At 49.0% G+C, this 14,149-nt stretch overlaps 6 protein-coding genes across 6 annotated transcripts; 3 read left to right on the top strand and 3 right to left on the bottom strand.

Moving 5' to 3' along the window:
• Positions 1 to 53: 53 nt before the first annotated feature.
• PV10_00693 (uncharacterized protein) lies at positions 54 to 2,703 on the top strand. The gene is made up of 2 exons (XM_016364804.1): positions 54 to 1,416; positions 1,605 to 2,703. Exons 1-2 carry the CDS (start codon positions 112 to 114, stop codon positions 1,686 to 1,688), a joined length of 1,389 nt encoding a protein of 462 aa, XP_016228453.1. The 5' UTR covers positions 54 to 111; the 3' UTR covers positions 1,689 to 2,703.
• A 1,345-nt stretch (positions 2,704 to 4,048) lies between these two features.
• Positions 4,049 to 5,055, bottom strand: PV10_00692 (uncharacterized protein; the record flags this gene model as incomplete). Its single annotated transcript, XM_016364803.1, has 4 exons — positions 4,049 to 4,099; positions 4,157 to 4,430; positions 4,484 to 4,816; positions 4,871 to 5,055. 4 exons carry the CDS (start codon positions 5,053 to 5,055, stop codon positions 4,049 to 4,051), a joined length of 843 nt encoding a protein of 280 aa, XP_016228452.1.
• A 1,530-nt stretch (positions 5,056 to 6,585) lies between these two features.
• On the bottom strand, positions 6,586 to 7,824 carry PV10_00691 (uncharacterized protein; the record flags this gene model as incomplete). The annotated part of the gene is made up of 1 exon (XM_016364802.1): positions 6,586 to 7,824. The coding sequence occupies one exon, from the start codon at positions 7,822 to 7,824 to the stop codon at positions 6,586 to 6,588; it is 1,239 nt and encodes a 412-aa protein (XP_016228451.1).
• A 395-nt stretch (positions 7,825 to 8,219) lies between these two features.
• Positions 8,220 to 11,133, top strand: PV10_00690 (uncharacterized protein). Its single transcript, XM_016364801.1, has one exon. The coding sequence runs from the start codon at positions 8,352 to 8,354 to the stop codon at positions 10,938 to 10,940; it is 2,589 nt and encodes an 862-aa protein (XP_016228450.1). The 5' UTR covers positions 8,220 to 8,351; the 3' UTR covers positions 10,941 to 11,133.
• Positions 10,925 to 11,742, bottom strand: PV10_00689 (mitochondrial import inner membrane translocase subunit tim10). Its single transcript, XM_016364800.1, has 2 exons — positions 11,491 to 11,742; positions 10,925 to 11,432 (listed from the first exon to the last, which is right to left on the bottom strand). Exons 1-2 carry the CDS (start codon positions 11,589 to 11,591, stop codon positions 11,237 to 11,239), a joined length of 297 nt encoding a protein of 98 aa, XP_016228449.1. The 5' UTR covers positions 11,592 to 11,742; the 3' UTR covers positions 10,925 to 11,236.
• A 142-nt stretch (positions 11,743 to 11,884) lies between these two features.
• On the top strand, positions 11,885 to 14,142 carry PV10_00688 (lysine-tRNA ligase). The gene is made up of 3 exons (XM_016364799.1): positions 11,885 to 11,994; positions 12,204 to 12,676; positions 12,731 to 14,142. The coding sequence occupies exons 1-3, from the start codon at positions 11,936 to 11,938 to the stop codon at positions 14,035 to 14,037; spliced, it is 1,839 nt and encodes a 612-aa protein (XP_016228448.1). The 5' UTR covers positions 11,885 to 11,935; the 3' UTR covers positions 14,038 to 14,142.
• The last annotated feature ends 7 nt before the right edge of the window (positions 14,143 to 14,149 follow it).

The raw sequence follows: 14,149 nt of genomic DNA, 5'->3' as shown, positions 1-14,149 counted from the left end.
CATCTACATGTGCACCCAACGACATCAACTCTCTTCAACCTGGTTGGGCACATCACTGGTCCTTTCCAAAGCAGACCATCAGCATGAGACCGACTTGAACCCTTGTTCCCAATGAGTAGCATTTTCAGAGACTTCCATGAGGCCCAGCGGGTTGGAAATGGTCGTCTTCTCGCCTCGACTCTTGAACCTATCAACACAGCCCAAGACGTCGATCGCCTGGAATCGTTTGCCAACTTGTTCAACCACCAGTCCGTCACAGCGGATGTGAGACACTACCTAGTCCACGACAGAAATGCTGTCAAATTGCCCAAAGTTGAAATAAATGCATGGGTGGACATCTTCGTGGCATTCTGGAAAGCCGTCAGAGAAATCTCTGCCGGCAATGCGAGATATGACTCTCCGGATTTCTCGAAAGCTTTCGAAGCCTACAAAGAATTATGCAATCTCTTGATCCGAGGATATACCAACTTTGGCTTCCAGTCTTGGACAGTGCCATGCCTTTCAGCGGCAGGAAAGTACCTCAGAGTCATCGCCATAAAGGCGGACAGTCAGGGAAAGTCCAAAGACACCAATGGTGATGTATTTGCCAATGGGTTTTCCGACGACATTATGGGCGATACCAACAAAAACAAGAATCTGGAACAAGCAGCATGGATCATCAATCGAATGTTCACAGTCTGCCTGAGCGATCGATCAGAATTGGCCGAGTCACGGAAGTGGGGTATCTACAGCACCACGAATCTCCTCTTCAAGACGTACTTTAAGCTGAACTCGATTTCACTGACCAAGAATGTTCTGCGTGCTCTTGAAGCCACTGGTGGAGATCTCCCACCTCTGGAACTCTTCCCAAAGTCTCAAAGATGCACTTTCAAATACTATCGAGGTGTCATTGATTTTTTACAAGAGAACTACTCTGACGCGGAGGATAATTTGACCGAAGCGCTGAACTTGTGCCACCAGGATGCCTTGAAAAATCGAGAACGAATACTTACATATCTGATCCCAGCACATGTGGTGAATCATCATCAATTACCAACCAGCGAATTCCTTACACCATATCCAACACTGCAAAAGATGTTTATGCCACTGTTTGAAGCCATCAAAAAGGGCTCATTGGCCTCCTTCGATGAACACCTCGCAGCTTATGAGCCAGAACTGGTTAAGCGTCGGATATACTTGACGTTAGAGAGGACTCGAGACATCTGTTTACGAAATCTGTTTCGAAAGGTGTTTCTCGCAGCTGGGTGGGAGGAGACCAAAGACGTCTCGACCGGTGAAGTAACGAGCAAGATCAGAAGAACCAGAATCCGAATCGAAGAGTTTGAAGCTGGAATGCGAGTAGGCTACAAAGGTGCTACAGACGTCATGATTGATCGAGATGAAGTGGAGTGTTTTTTGGCGAACGCAATATACAAGGTAAGTCAATGGTTGAATTGTCTTTATGCAAGTTAGGTACAAGCCCTTGGCCTCATCACAGTCGTTGTGCCCGAAGGCAGCAGTCGCGACGATCTTGATGCCTGGTGCGGCTTCACATTCCGAACTCACCCGAAGGTTGTCAGGACGAGATGACTTATTCCATCTGCTGACACATTTCCTCTCTTTAGAACTTGATGAAGGGATACATTGCACGGGACAGGGGAATAGTGGTTCTGAGTAAAAGTGGCGCATTCCCCGGCACCAAACTTTGAACTATACCATCCTGGCATGAACAACGACTTCTCACATGACCACATGCGCTCCCATCCTCGCAGGCTAGATACATTGTAAGGCAAATACCAATTAGTGCCCAACAACAACGACGACGACTCAGCTTCGTCCCATGTCACACAATACCATCGGGACATGACAGGCATGAGAAACATATGTATGATACCTACATACTACAGCACACGTCTGTTTTATGGAGCTCAGCCGCATGTTGCCTCCCAAAACTCACCATCATACATACCAGAGCACACATGCTCGATGTTTGACACGATCTCGATCTCGATCTCGACCCGGCCTTGAGCACTAGAATTCAGTCACTGCCTGCGGACTCCTCAACATAAGCAGGCTACCATACGGAAGTAAGGCGGCATCTCGCATACAATAATACATCAGTGCACCGGCGCACAACACATGCGCAACCACAACTACAATCGTGTTCCACTGACTCATCCATGTGAGATGGTGAAGGAAGGGCTGTGGCTGAAATGATAGGTTATTATCCTCCGAACCGAGTACAGCGCTAGTAGCGAAACCCAAATTCGACACGAAGGAGAAGGAATCCCGGGGCGATAATGTACTGTAACATGGCACGCAGGGATGGACTGGCCCGGCTGGACAGTTTTTATTTTTGCCTTGCTTGGTCTATCTGCTGCTATCCATTTCTCAGTCTCAGTCTCTGGACGTGGATGTGGGTGTCCGGGTATCACACTCCAAATCGCCATTCATCATGTGCCTGACGTGCTTCTTTGCACGTGGACTAGATGCAAATCTCTACAGCCCTGGATCCCCTCTTCATTATTGACATGGATCCACATGTCAGGCCAGACTATGGAGTTTTCTTGATGTTGTGACCAGAGGAGCACACGAGTCAGCCAGTCACACACAAGACCTGGGAAGCTGGGTGAACGGGGGTGTCAAGGTCTCACCTTTCTATGATATTTCTTGTATGACGAGACATTATATAGCATACTACGGCATACTATAGGAGAATCCAAGCAATCCTTACTCTTCTTTCCTTTCAGGGACCTACTACCCTACCAATCAACCAGTGACAGGGTTCAGGCCACAGTGCTTTCTTTCGCCTTCGCCTTCGCCTTCGGTTTCTTGCTCCTCCCCCCCAGACCCACACACCTCTACACATATGTACTCCGTAAGGTAGGTATGTATGTATGTATGTACTCCGTACACCCGCGAGTACTCCCACACCACTTTCCGGTCCTGACAATCGTGCCATTTACTTAGTGTCCACGCCAGGCATACAAGCATCCAAGCCAGGCATCACGGTCGCAATGATGAAGCAGGCACCCAGCATGTACTGTAAAATATGTACTCGTGCATTACTTAGGTGCCTACCGTGCCTACCGTGCCTACCGTGCCTACCGTGCCTACCGTGCCTACTCAGTCCGTTCAGCCTTTTCTTGCCGTCTCTTCCGCTGCCGTGATACGTCTACTTACAGTTACTACTTACTTTGACCCTATCTACCCCATTATTCAGGTAGACAAGGATTCGAGACCATCCCTCATGAAATTGGTTGGTTGGCATTGACTGTCAAGATTACCTTTCCAAACTAGTGCCACTTTAAGTCTCTCTCCTGCCTGGCTCCGTCCTGTCCGGCGTCCGACTCATGGCTTAACGGCCTAGACAGACGAGAGCCACCGGGGAGGGGGAAGGGGGGGAGGGTGCCTACGATGGCTTGAGGGTGGGACGCAGCTCTTAGGTCGGGTAGAGGTGAAAACGACTCGTACCCAGATCGGATTTGTTACAGGGTGTGTAGCGCCTGGTCAGGTGCTCTGCTGCCTATCTCCAAACATGGCAGCTGACTATCCTGTAAGTAGTGTTATCATGTACTTATGTACTTATTAGGCTAACGACTGGCTGGCTCCAATACAAAGAACGGACTCTACGACCTTGGCAATTTCGTATGATATTGAGAAATAGGAATATACATATCTAGCAACAGGTATCATGATATCCAGGACGCCTTCCTATTCCCTTGAGACGTATCCAGATGACAAAGAAACAACCCGAAAGGTGGTTTACATTCTGTAATATAGCAGTACAAACCAATCAAGAGGCACGATGTGATGCCTTTGCCATGGAGCAGGTATGCCACGGCCAATCCCATGACAAGCTTTGGAGTCATGGGTGGGAAGGCGGATTCTCCCCGAGGTGAGTAGTGATACAAGCAAAAAGAGTCAGAGATCCAGTTTTGGACCCCGGTCCGCCATTGCGAAGAGTATGAGTAGATAGGTGAGAGTGAGGAGTTGAGGACATTGGGGACACTCCAGTGTAAAGGATTTCAAGCTCCACAAGCTAGATGTTGGCCTTGAACAAGGTGGTCTAGCGGGTGAATGGTGAGGTGAATGGTGATCGAACAGTTCGTAGATCGTCCTTGGCAAGTCAGTATCAATGTTCGAGTTTAAGATACGCAGAGAACAATAAACTTACAATATGGTTGCACATGGCCACAAACAGGTCAAAGAACATAGTTCCTCCTTGCTCCATTTCGAGTTTCATGGTCCCGCTCTTCTTAAAATTGTTGCGAGAACGGATTATGAGGGTGAGATATTGGGCTCGAAGTTTGGAATCCGTGTCCGGGGTATTCTGATATGCCCAGCGAGCAGAAGCAAGAATGGTTGAGATCTGCATGCCGTGTCGCAAGCCTTGTTTGCGGAGGGCTAGACGTTGGAGTTCTTCGAGGCCGTAGCGTTGGGCGGAGCAGCTGGGAGGGAGTCAGTGAAATGAACATAGATGAACATTAAGGGGGGTGCATACTAGATGAAGGTATCCTTCAAGACAGTCTGTTTAGTGGCATGGTGGTAGATGGTACTTTTTGGATCTTTCCCTTCGTCTTCAATCTCCCAGATGTCCCTCCTTTTATTGTGAAGCAGCTTGGGATAATAGTCTCCCTTGTATAGATACTCGAGAACCGCAGAGAGAACTTCTGGATGTTCGTCGGGTAGGGTGATTCTTCGTGTGTTGCCCTGGAAGAACTGCTCTCGGCATGCAGCTTCAAAGAATGGGGATCGAGTTATGATATCTTGATGGCCGGCAAAGAGTCGTTGCTCGTGACCAACGCAGATGGTGACAATGGGAGAGGTGAGGGAGCTTGACAATGAATCCATTAGCCATGGGAGTCTCGAGAGGGATAGCAGCACTTACTCGCTCACAGGAGGACCTGTGGTTGAATGATCTCCTCGTCTGGTTGACTCGGCAGAGTCAGATCGACGCAGGCCACGAGAGATAGAGTGCTCTCGATATGAAGATGGCGGTTTTCTGGACTTGCCAGCGCCATAGCGAGATGAGAAGCTGTCGGATGGACGATGGTTTCTGCTGGTACTGAACATAATGCAGAGATTGGGTCAGGTCGATCCAACAACTTTGGCTGTAGTTCAGTTGTCTACAGAAGAACGGTCGACCCTATATGTTAGTATCAAAAAGGAAGGGAAGCAGATCACAGCATCGAATGAGTTGGTTAAAAAGCCAAAAAACTGAAACTCAAAGGAAGCAACGTTGCCTGGCTAATGATGTTGGCCAGTCAATGTCAAATCACAACACAGAGAGAAGGCGAACGGCCACAGAGAGAGAGAGAGAGAGAGGAGAAAATGAAAGAAACAGGGAGAGCTCCTGGACGGGACATGGCAGCAGCCAGCAGTCGACGGACATGGGCATTTTGGCTGGCATCATTAGGCTGTAGGAGAGCTAAAATGTAACAGCTCCAACAGGACCAAAAAAGAGAACCGGATTGGGTTGGGATGAAGCCGGAAGACTGGGACGCGCCTCCCGCGTTGCCTTGAGACTCTCAGACTCGCGTAAGTGGTGCGTGAGCATGTGACCTTATGCAACCATTTCCGCCCCAAGGCCCCTTCGGCCCTCGTCTCCCCTCTTTACCTTGTCCTTAGCATCCAATTTCAACCCTCCATCTTGATCTGTGGACATTGTGACTGGACACATCTCCTCTTGTGAGTCAATGTTGTACCCCATGTCTCGCTGCCTAGGTCCTTGTCTTTGGACGCCAGGCATGACGGGGGTATATTTCTCTTGGTGTGCTTGGGCCCCCTCGGCCGATCATTTTGTAGCTCTTTCCCCTGCCTGGGGCCGAGAAACTACCTACTCCGTACTTAGATGAGCAAGTAGCATGTGAGGAAAGAGGAGGCACGGGAGGTTTTCTGGGTCGATCTTTCCACCTCTGACTCGTAAGTTGCTGACGCAATGCAAACTCGAGTTTGCGATTTGTGTACCTAACCATGAGTAGGTACCTAGGTAGGCAAACAGTCGTAATTGTCTACCTTTACAAGGCAACTAGAGCAGTCGTCGCATAGGCAGAAGTAACTACGACAGCAGCATTATTTTTTTGAGAGTCGTTCAAGCTAGTTGGCGAAGCGAGAGAAGATGGTGTGAAGGCCATGCATGTCAGTGGAGAAAACCAAAAGATGCAGGTACACCTTGCTGCCAATTTGGTGCCTGATGCATAGAGCTTCAATCATCGTTCGCTGTTGTAGTCTGTCATTGGGTCGTCTAAGAGGATCTCTGTGCCGTCAAATGAAAACTCCGAATGTCTTGTATAAATCTCGAATCATTGCAAGAGCTCAAGAAAACAATAAATTCAAGACAATTCAGTTGAGAGGCGAAACAGGATATAGCCATTTACTCCCACGATCAGGGCTGCCTGATATACCTGTGTCATTGCGAATGGATATCCATCTGCAAACCATCCTTAACGCCTGGCCGCCTAGATTCATCAGTCGCTAAGTTCAAATTCGCCAGGATCAGATATCTGTTCATGTAATCGGTACAAATGCCCATGGTTCCAATTGCAACTCCAATCCCATGCATTCATGTTCGTGATGAGCGCTTCAATTCTCTAGAGCAAACCATCACAAGAACACCCTTTTCGCATCCTTGGGGTGACTTTCGATTGGGCAATACGGACACTTGAACTTGGCGCCTTTGGATAGCCTTTGAAGCGACTCTTGGGCGATGACATGACAACAAGGTAACATCATCGGAGGGTTTTGGTCAGTGGTCTGTTCCTTCGATACCGGGCAGACAAAGATAGAGTGGAATCTGTAGTTTGGAGGGAGTGGTGTCTCGACTGGTAATTCGTCCTGCGATGTCCATTCCGTCCGTTTCTGCTTCTGGATGGTCTGCAGCTTCATCAGCGTGGGTAGAGCAATGGCTCCAGCCGTAGCGGCGACATAGAGAGGCGAGTCTGCCGACAATTTCAACAATGAACAAAACTCTCTGGTGAATGAGTTCGCGACATCCTTCCAATTTGTTACATTATTGAAACGCGTGTTGTACGGCGATTCTTCCAGGTTCGAGTAGAAGGGAATTGCTCCAAGTAGCTGTTGGATCTCAACCAAGTATCGCCCGCGAAAAGATTGAAAGTCGCCTTGCGCATATTCCAAAGCTCGCAGAGGGCCCGCAAAGTCATGTGTGTCTCCCTCACGCTGCTCCAGGAACAAGCTCACAAATTGTAACCGGCACAATTCAAACTCCAGATTACTGCCACGAGCCTCCAGCTCTGATGCGTTCGCCCTTGCCCATTCTATAGCGGGTTGTAAATTTCGATTCTCCTCCAGCTCTTTCAGGATGTGATACATGTTGGAGAACTGTTCCTGCCAGTGCATATTTTCTTCCGAGGTCTTGTCGAGGCCAAGTGGGTGATCCATGGGGACATCCAACCCCAGGTTTCTAGCAGCCTCTTGTTGAATGGTTTGGCGTGCCGTCGCTTCCTCGTGTAGAGTTGCGGCGACATCAAACAGACCTTCTCGGAGCAGGTGTAGGTAAATCGAACGGTTGATCAGGGTCGATTGAGAGGATAGAGCATCAATTTCGTTGCTAGGGACTTTCTCTTTGAACACCTTGTCCAATGCTCTTGTGTATTTATTATGCCCACCATGTGCATCTTTGAGGTTGGAAAACATGCCATCGAAGGACGCCTTGACTGGATTCTGAAGCGTGGCCAGAGTCATGGCTCTCGAACTTGGGTCATTGCCGATAGTATCACGCGCCTTCTGAAGCGCCTTGATAATGTCGTCAACATGTCCGATCGTCTTGTTCTGTTTACTGATGTTCCAAATCTTATCATGCTCCTTCTGGATGGCGTCCATGGTCTCGGTGCCAGCCGGAGGCGGTCAAGATATCGGATATCAACTGCAATGGCTGGTGGGGTGACTCATTCCGGCTCTCGCGAGGTAAGGGGTCCGAGTTGGCAGAAATGTTGGCTTGGATGGCTTGGTTTGGCGTTCTCGTCAAAGTCTCTCGTCCAAGATAGTCGTTGTTTAACTCTAGCTGGGTGGTTGTGGAACGAGGGGTCAATCAGAAGGTCATGCGTTGATTGATCTCGGTGGCAGGTTCAGCGTATAAGAGATTAAATGTTCACCGTATCAGCCTGACAGATGATGACGTGACATACTACGGTGAAACCTTATGCCACTAGCTGCAGGTCACCTGCCAACATCAAAGGCAACGATGGAATCACCAACATCGTGTTTGATTTGCAACTCTGCTATCTCGTCAATACTGGAAATGCATTTTGGAACATCATCTCACGCTGTATGTGCAGGCTTATGATGACTCTTTCACCTCTGTTGCATCTTTAGATTATTCCCAGCCCGCGCGTGGCTGGAAAGCCACCATGACATACTCTCCAGCAGGGCTAACTACCACATATCAACCTCCATCGTATTCATCTGCAATCCAGGAAGTCCCGACAAGAGCTAGCACTAAAGATGTTGAAGACGCACCCGACAGCGCTGCGACCAAAGAAAACAGTCCCCTCTCGGCTACGCTGAAGACCAAAGTCGGCCAAAACCGCAAGCGACTGGTTTTCCAAGATCCCGTGGCTTTCCGGTACCTGGAAGAGGATCCAGCTACAGATGTCATCGGAAGATGGAAAACTCTCCAAGGGTATGAAATGTATCTGGTAGAACAGTGGGCCTGTTCAAGGACGCATCCCACCTTTCTCATCTGTACATATACCGGTGATCCATCTCACACGATCCTGGTCAATGTCTTGTCGGCTCCAAGTGACGAAAGTTCATGGTCTCCAAGACTGCAGATATACTTCCAGGCAGTATCTCAATTCCATGCCAAGGAGAAGGATACGCCTTTGGGCACACTGATGGTCACGAACCTGAGCAATTTCCCATCCACCCTGACCGTCATTGCAATACCAGACGGAAATGTAAGGAAACATCGTGAAGATTTCATCGTCAATGAGAACTTGAAGCGGATGGGCTGTTCGGGCAGAGCTGCGATCAATGTGCAGCCACCGCAACCTAGTACGATAGCAAAGTACCATCATCTGTATCGAACGAGCGAAGCGGTGCCATTATATCAATCGGTTATGGAGTTGGTACGGATTTGCCAAACAGCATTGGTCATGTACGACAAGCTACAACCGACATATGCTGATGGCCTTCTGTGTGATGTTACAGAAAAGGCTATCAGTGATTGGTGGACTGACATTGGGACATATTTCTACAATGTCGAACCGAGCGACGGTGTGCTAGGTCCCACCACTGTAGCCGCTTTGCTCGGCTTGCTGCTTGGAGCCTACAACCGACTCAAAGTCTTTGGGTCTCCTGTGGGTAAAGAGGTCTTGGATACAGTCTCCATGAAGAGAGCGATCGGACATTTCCAAAAGGGACAAAAAGTGGAGAGGACCCGACGACTTGATCGTGAGACTCTTGACCGTTTGCATCGTGCCACAGCCAAAAGTGCAGCGGGAGAAGGGTGGAACGCGGCCAAAGCGGTAAAGTCCACCGTGGCAGAATTGTCGGGCAAGGGAGGTGAAATGGTGATGGGAATTGTGGGGTCTCGCGACAAGGTTGGGATCTCGGACGCGGAAACTATGGACATCGAGATATTTTCTCAGGTTGTGACGGGCCCAAGGATGAAATGGTTGTGGCAAGGCAAGCCAGTCAAGTCAGCCGACATGTTTAGCAAACCTACCGACGATCTAAATGGGAGGATCTTCAGCACCGACGACCAAGGTAACTTTCTTTGGACATCAAATCATCACGACTCGCTCGATGGGGGTGTTCTCGAGCGCACTGACACAAGCCTCACCACCCAAACTCAAGAGATAAAGTCGAGTCGCAACCGGATTCGAGGTGCTGTGCCCGGTCTGAAACCACATGTGCACCGCACGACCACCAATGAAGCCCATGCTGAGTGGGTTGAAAGCGCAACAGCGGCGGAACAAATGGCTCTGCGGGATCCATATTTTCACAACCGAGACCACTCTCTGCGGCCACCGTTGATCTCGCAGCCATCAGGACCCACGGCTCTCGACATGGCGCTACTCGAAGCGGAGGCAAAATCACCTAAAAAGACTCGCGAACAACTCCGACGAACGACCACCGACTATGAGAAACGTCTTCCCGGCCATCGCGAACAGCTCCGACCTGCTCTTCAAGGAGACTCGCCTCGACGGCGAAAGGTCAACAGCGAACTAGCAGACATACGCAATGAGTTCAAGGCCGACATTTACCGAAACTTCTCAGCGGATCTTCCTTACAAAGGGTTTACCAGTAAAGCACTCCGACGATCTGCCAGTGCAGTACATATACAAATGCGGCAAGGGCCCAATCCTCGAACAGAACGAATCAATCGCCAATTGTCATTCAGTCTAGTTGAGAATGCGGTGTCTGATTTTGGCGAGAAGGTGTTGGACGATAGAGTGCCAGCAGGGCCAATTGAAGGGGATTTGACCAATGCGCTGGCCGAACGGGATGCGGTGGTTGCAGGAGCAATCAGAAAAGCCAATCGCATTCAAAGGATTCAGCAAGGCCTGATCCCCTACACGGAAGATCGTGTGGCACACGTGGAACACCTAGACCACCTTGCGCATGAACATTTGAATCAACTGAACGAGATGTACTACCAGAGGCTGGATGACTACCAGGCCCATCAAGCTACGTCTTCAGATGTGGTCTCACACGAGAAATCCGGCTTGACTGAGAGTTTCCGCAGAGTTGAAATGCTTGGGGCTAAACTGGATTACGAGCTTGATGCTTTGCAGTCTCGCATGCAGGAGGCTGAGGATGGCGTGAATGATTTCGAAAGGAATGTCGTGGCGATCGAAGCCAAGATCAAGAAACTCATTGGCGATGAAAAGCCTTCTTCAGAGCCGTGGTATCAACGACTGCTCAGTTCATTGGCAACTCGAAAGGAGACCGCGACGTACGATGACAGTGAGCAAGTTATAACGGATGGATGATGAGGTGTTGGAATTGAGCATGGCGCTTGGAGTGAATTGTCTGTGTTGATTGTATCTGTGCCGACACATCTATGTACCTCAACCGCAAGCATCTTGTATGATGTTGGGAAATCAAACGAAGCGGCATTGTGGTCCTTGGTGACGAGTGTTTGTAAAATAATATACACATGGTTTTCCCAACGTCGAAAACCGGGGATAGTCCATTAACAAGACTGTCATCGAAGCTTTTTGATACCTCGTCATACAAAGACGGAATAATTTATCCATCTAGACGATTGATATTTCTCCGATATTGATTACATTCCAAACATTCCGCCGCCACCGCCACTGGCCTGGGCGCCAGCAGCAGCGTTTTGCATCTTCTCTGAAACCTTGATGTTGACCTCGAAGAACTTGGATACACAGCGGTCAAGGCAGACACTCTCGCCTTTGCTCAGGTCGGCTTCGCGATAGTCGGCGGGAACGCATTTCTGGAGGCATGATTGGGTCAATCTGATGGTGATGGATGGGTTAGTCTGAGAGCAGCAACTATGCGCTTGTATTTTTGTACCTGCTGAACATGTCTGAGACCATTTCCATCTCGGTTTCCACTGCAGCAATCTTTTCTGCTGATGATGGCTGCGGCCGTCCGCCTCCAAATAGGAACGACATGATGGGGTAGGTGGTAGATGGGAGGATGCGAGACAGGAAAGGGTGATAGCTACCCAAGAATGAATCCTAGTATATCGCAAAGACTGAGAGATAGAATGTCAATACTGTCGTCGTTGGTGATGATTGGAGCTGAGGTTGATCAACGTTGAAGTTGTGGAGAGATGAATGAAGATGAACGACGTTGGTTCTCAATTTCCATTTCCTATTTGGGAATTGACCGAAGTTACGCCGACGTTGTCCATCAATTTTTTGGAACTGCACCTCATCTCATGTTTCCATAGACACCTGAGTCTCACGTCTTTGGTCGACAAGCATTGTTCCTCGTGATCAATGTCGCATTCTCCATGTCCAGCAGGCTCATATGTCGGGCACTGCAACTCGGCCATGGCTCTCTGTGCCAAAGGTATGTCGCAGAATCTCATATCCAATCCTCCGTTCGTTACATGCATATTTTAAAATGAAGAGACAATGCAGAAGAACCGCTGCGAGTGATGCTGGTTTCGGCCTGTAATGATCACTACCACTCATATTGTCGGATACCCTCTCAATTCCTTACCATTCCAACGTTTTTGTCTGTGAGAAATTTTCAATTCACTAATACTGGAAGAACAGATCCTTGAGAGACCTCCCTTGGAAGCCTTCGAGCACAAACCCACCATGCCTTGCACAATCAAGATGTTACACGTGCACTCCACGCTTTGCAATTCCCAAATCAACTGATCAATCCCAATACTCGACCAAAGAAGTTCAGGAACGAGCTGAAGAGCTACACGCCTCTGGCAAGAACTTGTATCCTCGATATGCGCACACATCCAAGAGCAGGAGTGTCAAATCACTTGCTCTAGAAGTGGATACCGTCCCCACGAGCGATGGACCCCCACCAGTCAAAGAGGAGGATCTCATCCAAGTGTTTGGCCGAATTACCTCTATCCGAACCAGTGGATCCAAGCTTGTCTTTATTGACCTTGTTGAGGATCAAGTAAAGCTCCAAGTCATCCTCTCATATTCAGCCTTTGAGTCGCAAGGGATCTCCAAGGATGAATTCAAAAAGACCACTCACCTCGCTCGACGTGGTGATTGGATTGGTGAGCCTTCCTGCCATTGATCCCACTCTCCCATTTAAACTGATACATTCCCAGCTATCAACGCAAGTCCACCATATCGCGCCAAAAATGGCCAAGTCTCAGTCAAGGCCACCAGTCTTCCAGAGATCCAATCGCCATGTCTGAACCGATTCCCCGTCGAACAACGAGGGTTTGCGACGAGCGAAGCTGCAGAGGGACAGTTCCACCCTCGTCATCTCGAAATGCTCACCGATCCAGAAGTAATCGAGACATTCAAGCTTCGATCTCTCATCACCAAGACCATGCGCGACTTCTTTGTACAAAAGTCCTTTGTGGAAGTGCAGACACCTATCTTATCTGGCCTTGCAAGCGGAGCCGTTGCTCGACCATTCGAGACCTACGCGACCGAGTTTCCTGATCGTATCCTCAACCTCCGCATTGCACCTGAGCTCTGGCTTAAGAGGTTGATTGTAGGAGGGATGGATCGTGTCTTTGAGATTGGCCCCTCCTTTCGAAACGAAGGTCTTGACAAGACGCACAACCCTGAATTCTCAACCTGCGAATTCTACGCCGTGCGTCATGATCTGCCACAACTCATGGAATATACTCAAGATCTTCTCGCTGCAATGGCTCAGACAGTCCAATCTTCAGGATTTGTCCAGTCGCCAGAAACCCTATCTCTTCTAGGAACCATACAAGGAGAGTACCAAGTCATCGACTTCATCCCCGCCTTGAACGAAGCCCTCGACCAAACCCTCCCCGACCTCACTTCCCCCACAGCTCACGCTGAACTTCTCACTATATTCGAAACAAAATCTATTCCTCTACCATCTCATGCCAACATCCCACGCCTTCTCGACACTCTATCCTCCATCTATCTCGAACCTCGATCTCTGCACACTCCAACTTGGATCATCAATATTCCTGAATGTCTCTCCCCACTAGCCAAATCATTCAAACATCCCACCCTCTCAACCTTCACTTCGGTTGCCGCTCGTGCCGAACTATTCATCTCTGGAAAGGAAGTCGTCAATTGTTACGAAGAGGAGAATTCTCCGTTTGAACAGCGAAAGAAGTTCACTGATCAACAATTCTATGCTCGTCAACAACCACCCACATCACCCTCGTCCTCATCATCGCCTTCGAAAAACCCCGCTATCGACTCTGAAATAACTCCACCAGATGAATCATACCTTGAAGCTCTCGAATGGGGTCTCCCTCCGACAGGTGGATGGGGATGCGGTATCGATCGTCTCGTCATGCTGTTCTCAGGAAAACGCAGAATCGGCGATGTATTGACATTTGGGAATCTGAGAAGTGTTACTCGAGGAGCGAGTAATGTCAAGCAAGAGAAAGAGAAGAAGGGAATTGATATGACATAATCCCTTGAATACAGAACTATGTACTTTTAGCAAATGACCGAATGATGATATATACCTGATGGGCCCGGCCTGGTCTGATTTGATCTAATCTAGCCCACGATGTACTGTATTT

The sequence above is a fragment of the Exophiala mesophila genome (assembly GCF_000836275.1).
Source record: "Exophiala mesophila strain CBS 40295 unplaced genomic scaffold supercont1.1, whole genome shotgun sequence".
Taxonomy (NCBI): Eukaryota; Fungi; Ascomycota; class Eurotiomycetes; order Chaetothyriales; family Herpotrichiellaceae; genus Exophiala; species Exophiala mesophila.
The sequence above is the reverse complement of the archived record's forward strand: the minus strand, read 5'-3'. Positions and strand labels throughout refer to the sequence as shown.

Coding starts and splice junctions, on each gene's coding strand:
- PV10_00693 (XM_016364804.1), top strand. CDS start 112: ATGAGTAGCATTTTCAGAGACTTCCATGAGGCCCAGCGGGTTGGAAAT. Junction 1,417..1,604: donor TGGCGAACGCAATATACAAG/GTAAGTCAATGG, acceptor TCCTCTCTTTAG/AACTTGATGAAGGGATACAT.
- PV10_00690 (XM_016364801.1), top strand. CDS start 8,352: ATGACATACTCTCCAGCAGGGCTAACTACCACATATCAACCTCCATCG.
- PV10_00689 (XM_016364800.1), bottom strand. CDS start 11,591: ATGTCGTTCCTATTTGGAGGCGGACGGCCGCAGCCATCATCAGCAGAA. Junction 11,433..11,490: donor GTCTCAGACATGTTCAGCAG/GTACAAAAATAC, acceptor CATCACCATCAG/ATTGACCCAATCATGCCTCC.
- PV10_00688 (XM_016364799.1), top strand. CDS start 11,936: ATGTCCAGCAGGCTCATATGTCGGGCACTGCAACTCGGCCATGGCTCT. Junction 11,995..12,203: donor CATGGCTCTCTGTGCCAAAG/GTATGTCGCAGA, acceptor CTGGAAGAACAG/ATCCTTGAGAGACCTCCCTT. Junction 12,677..12,730: donor TCGACGTGGTGATTGGATTG/GTGAGCCTTCCT, acceptor ATACATTCCCAG/CTATCAACGCAAGTCCACCA.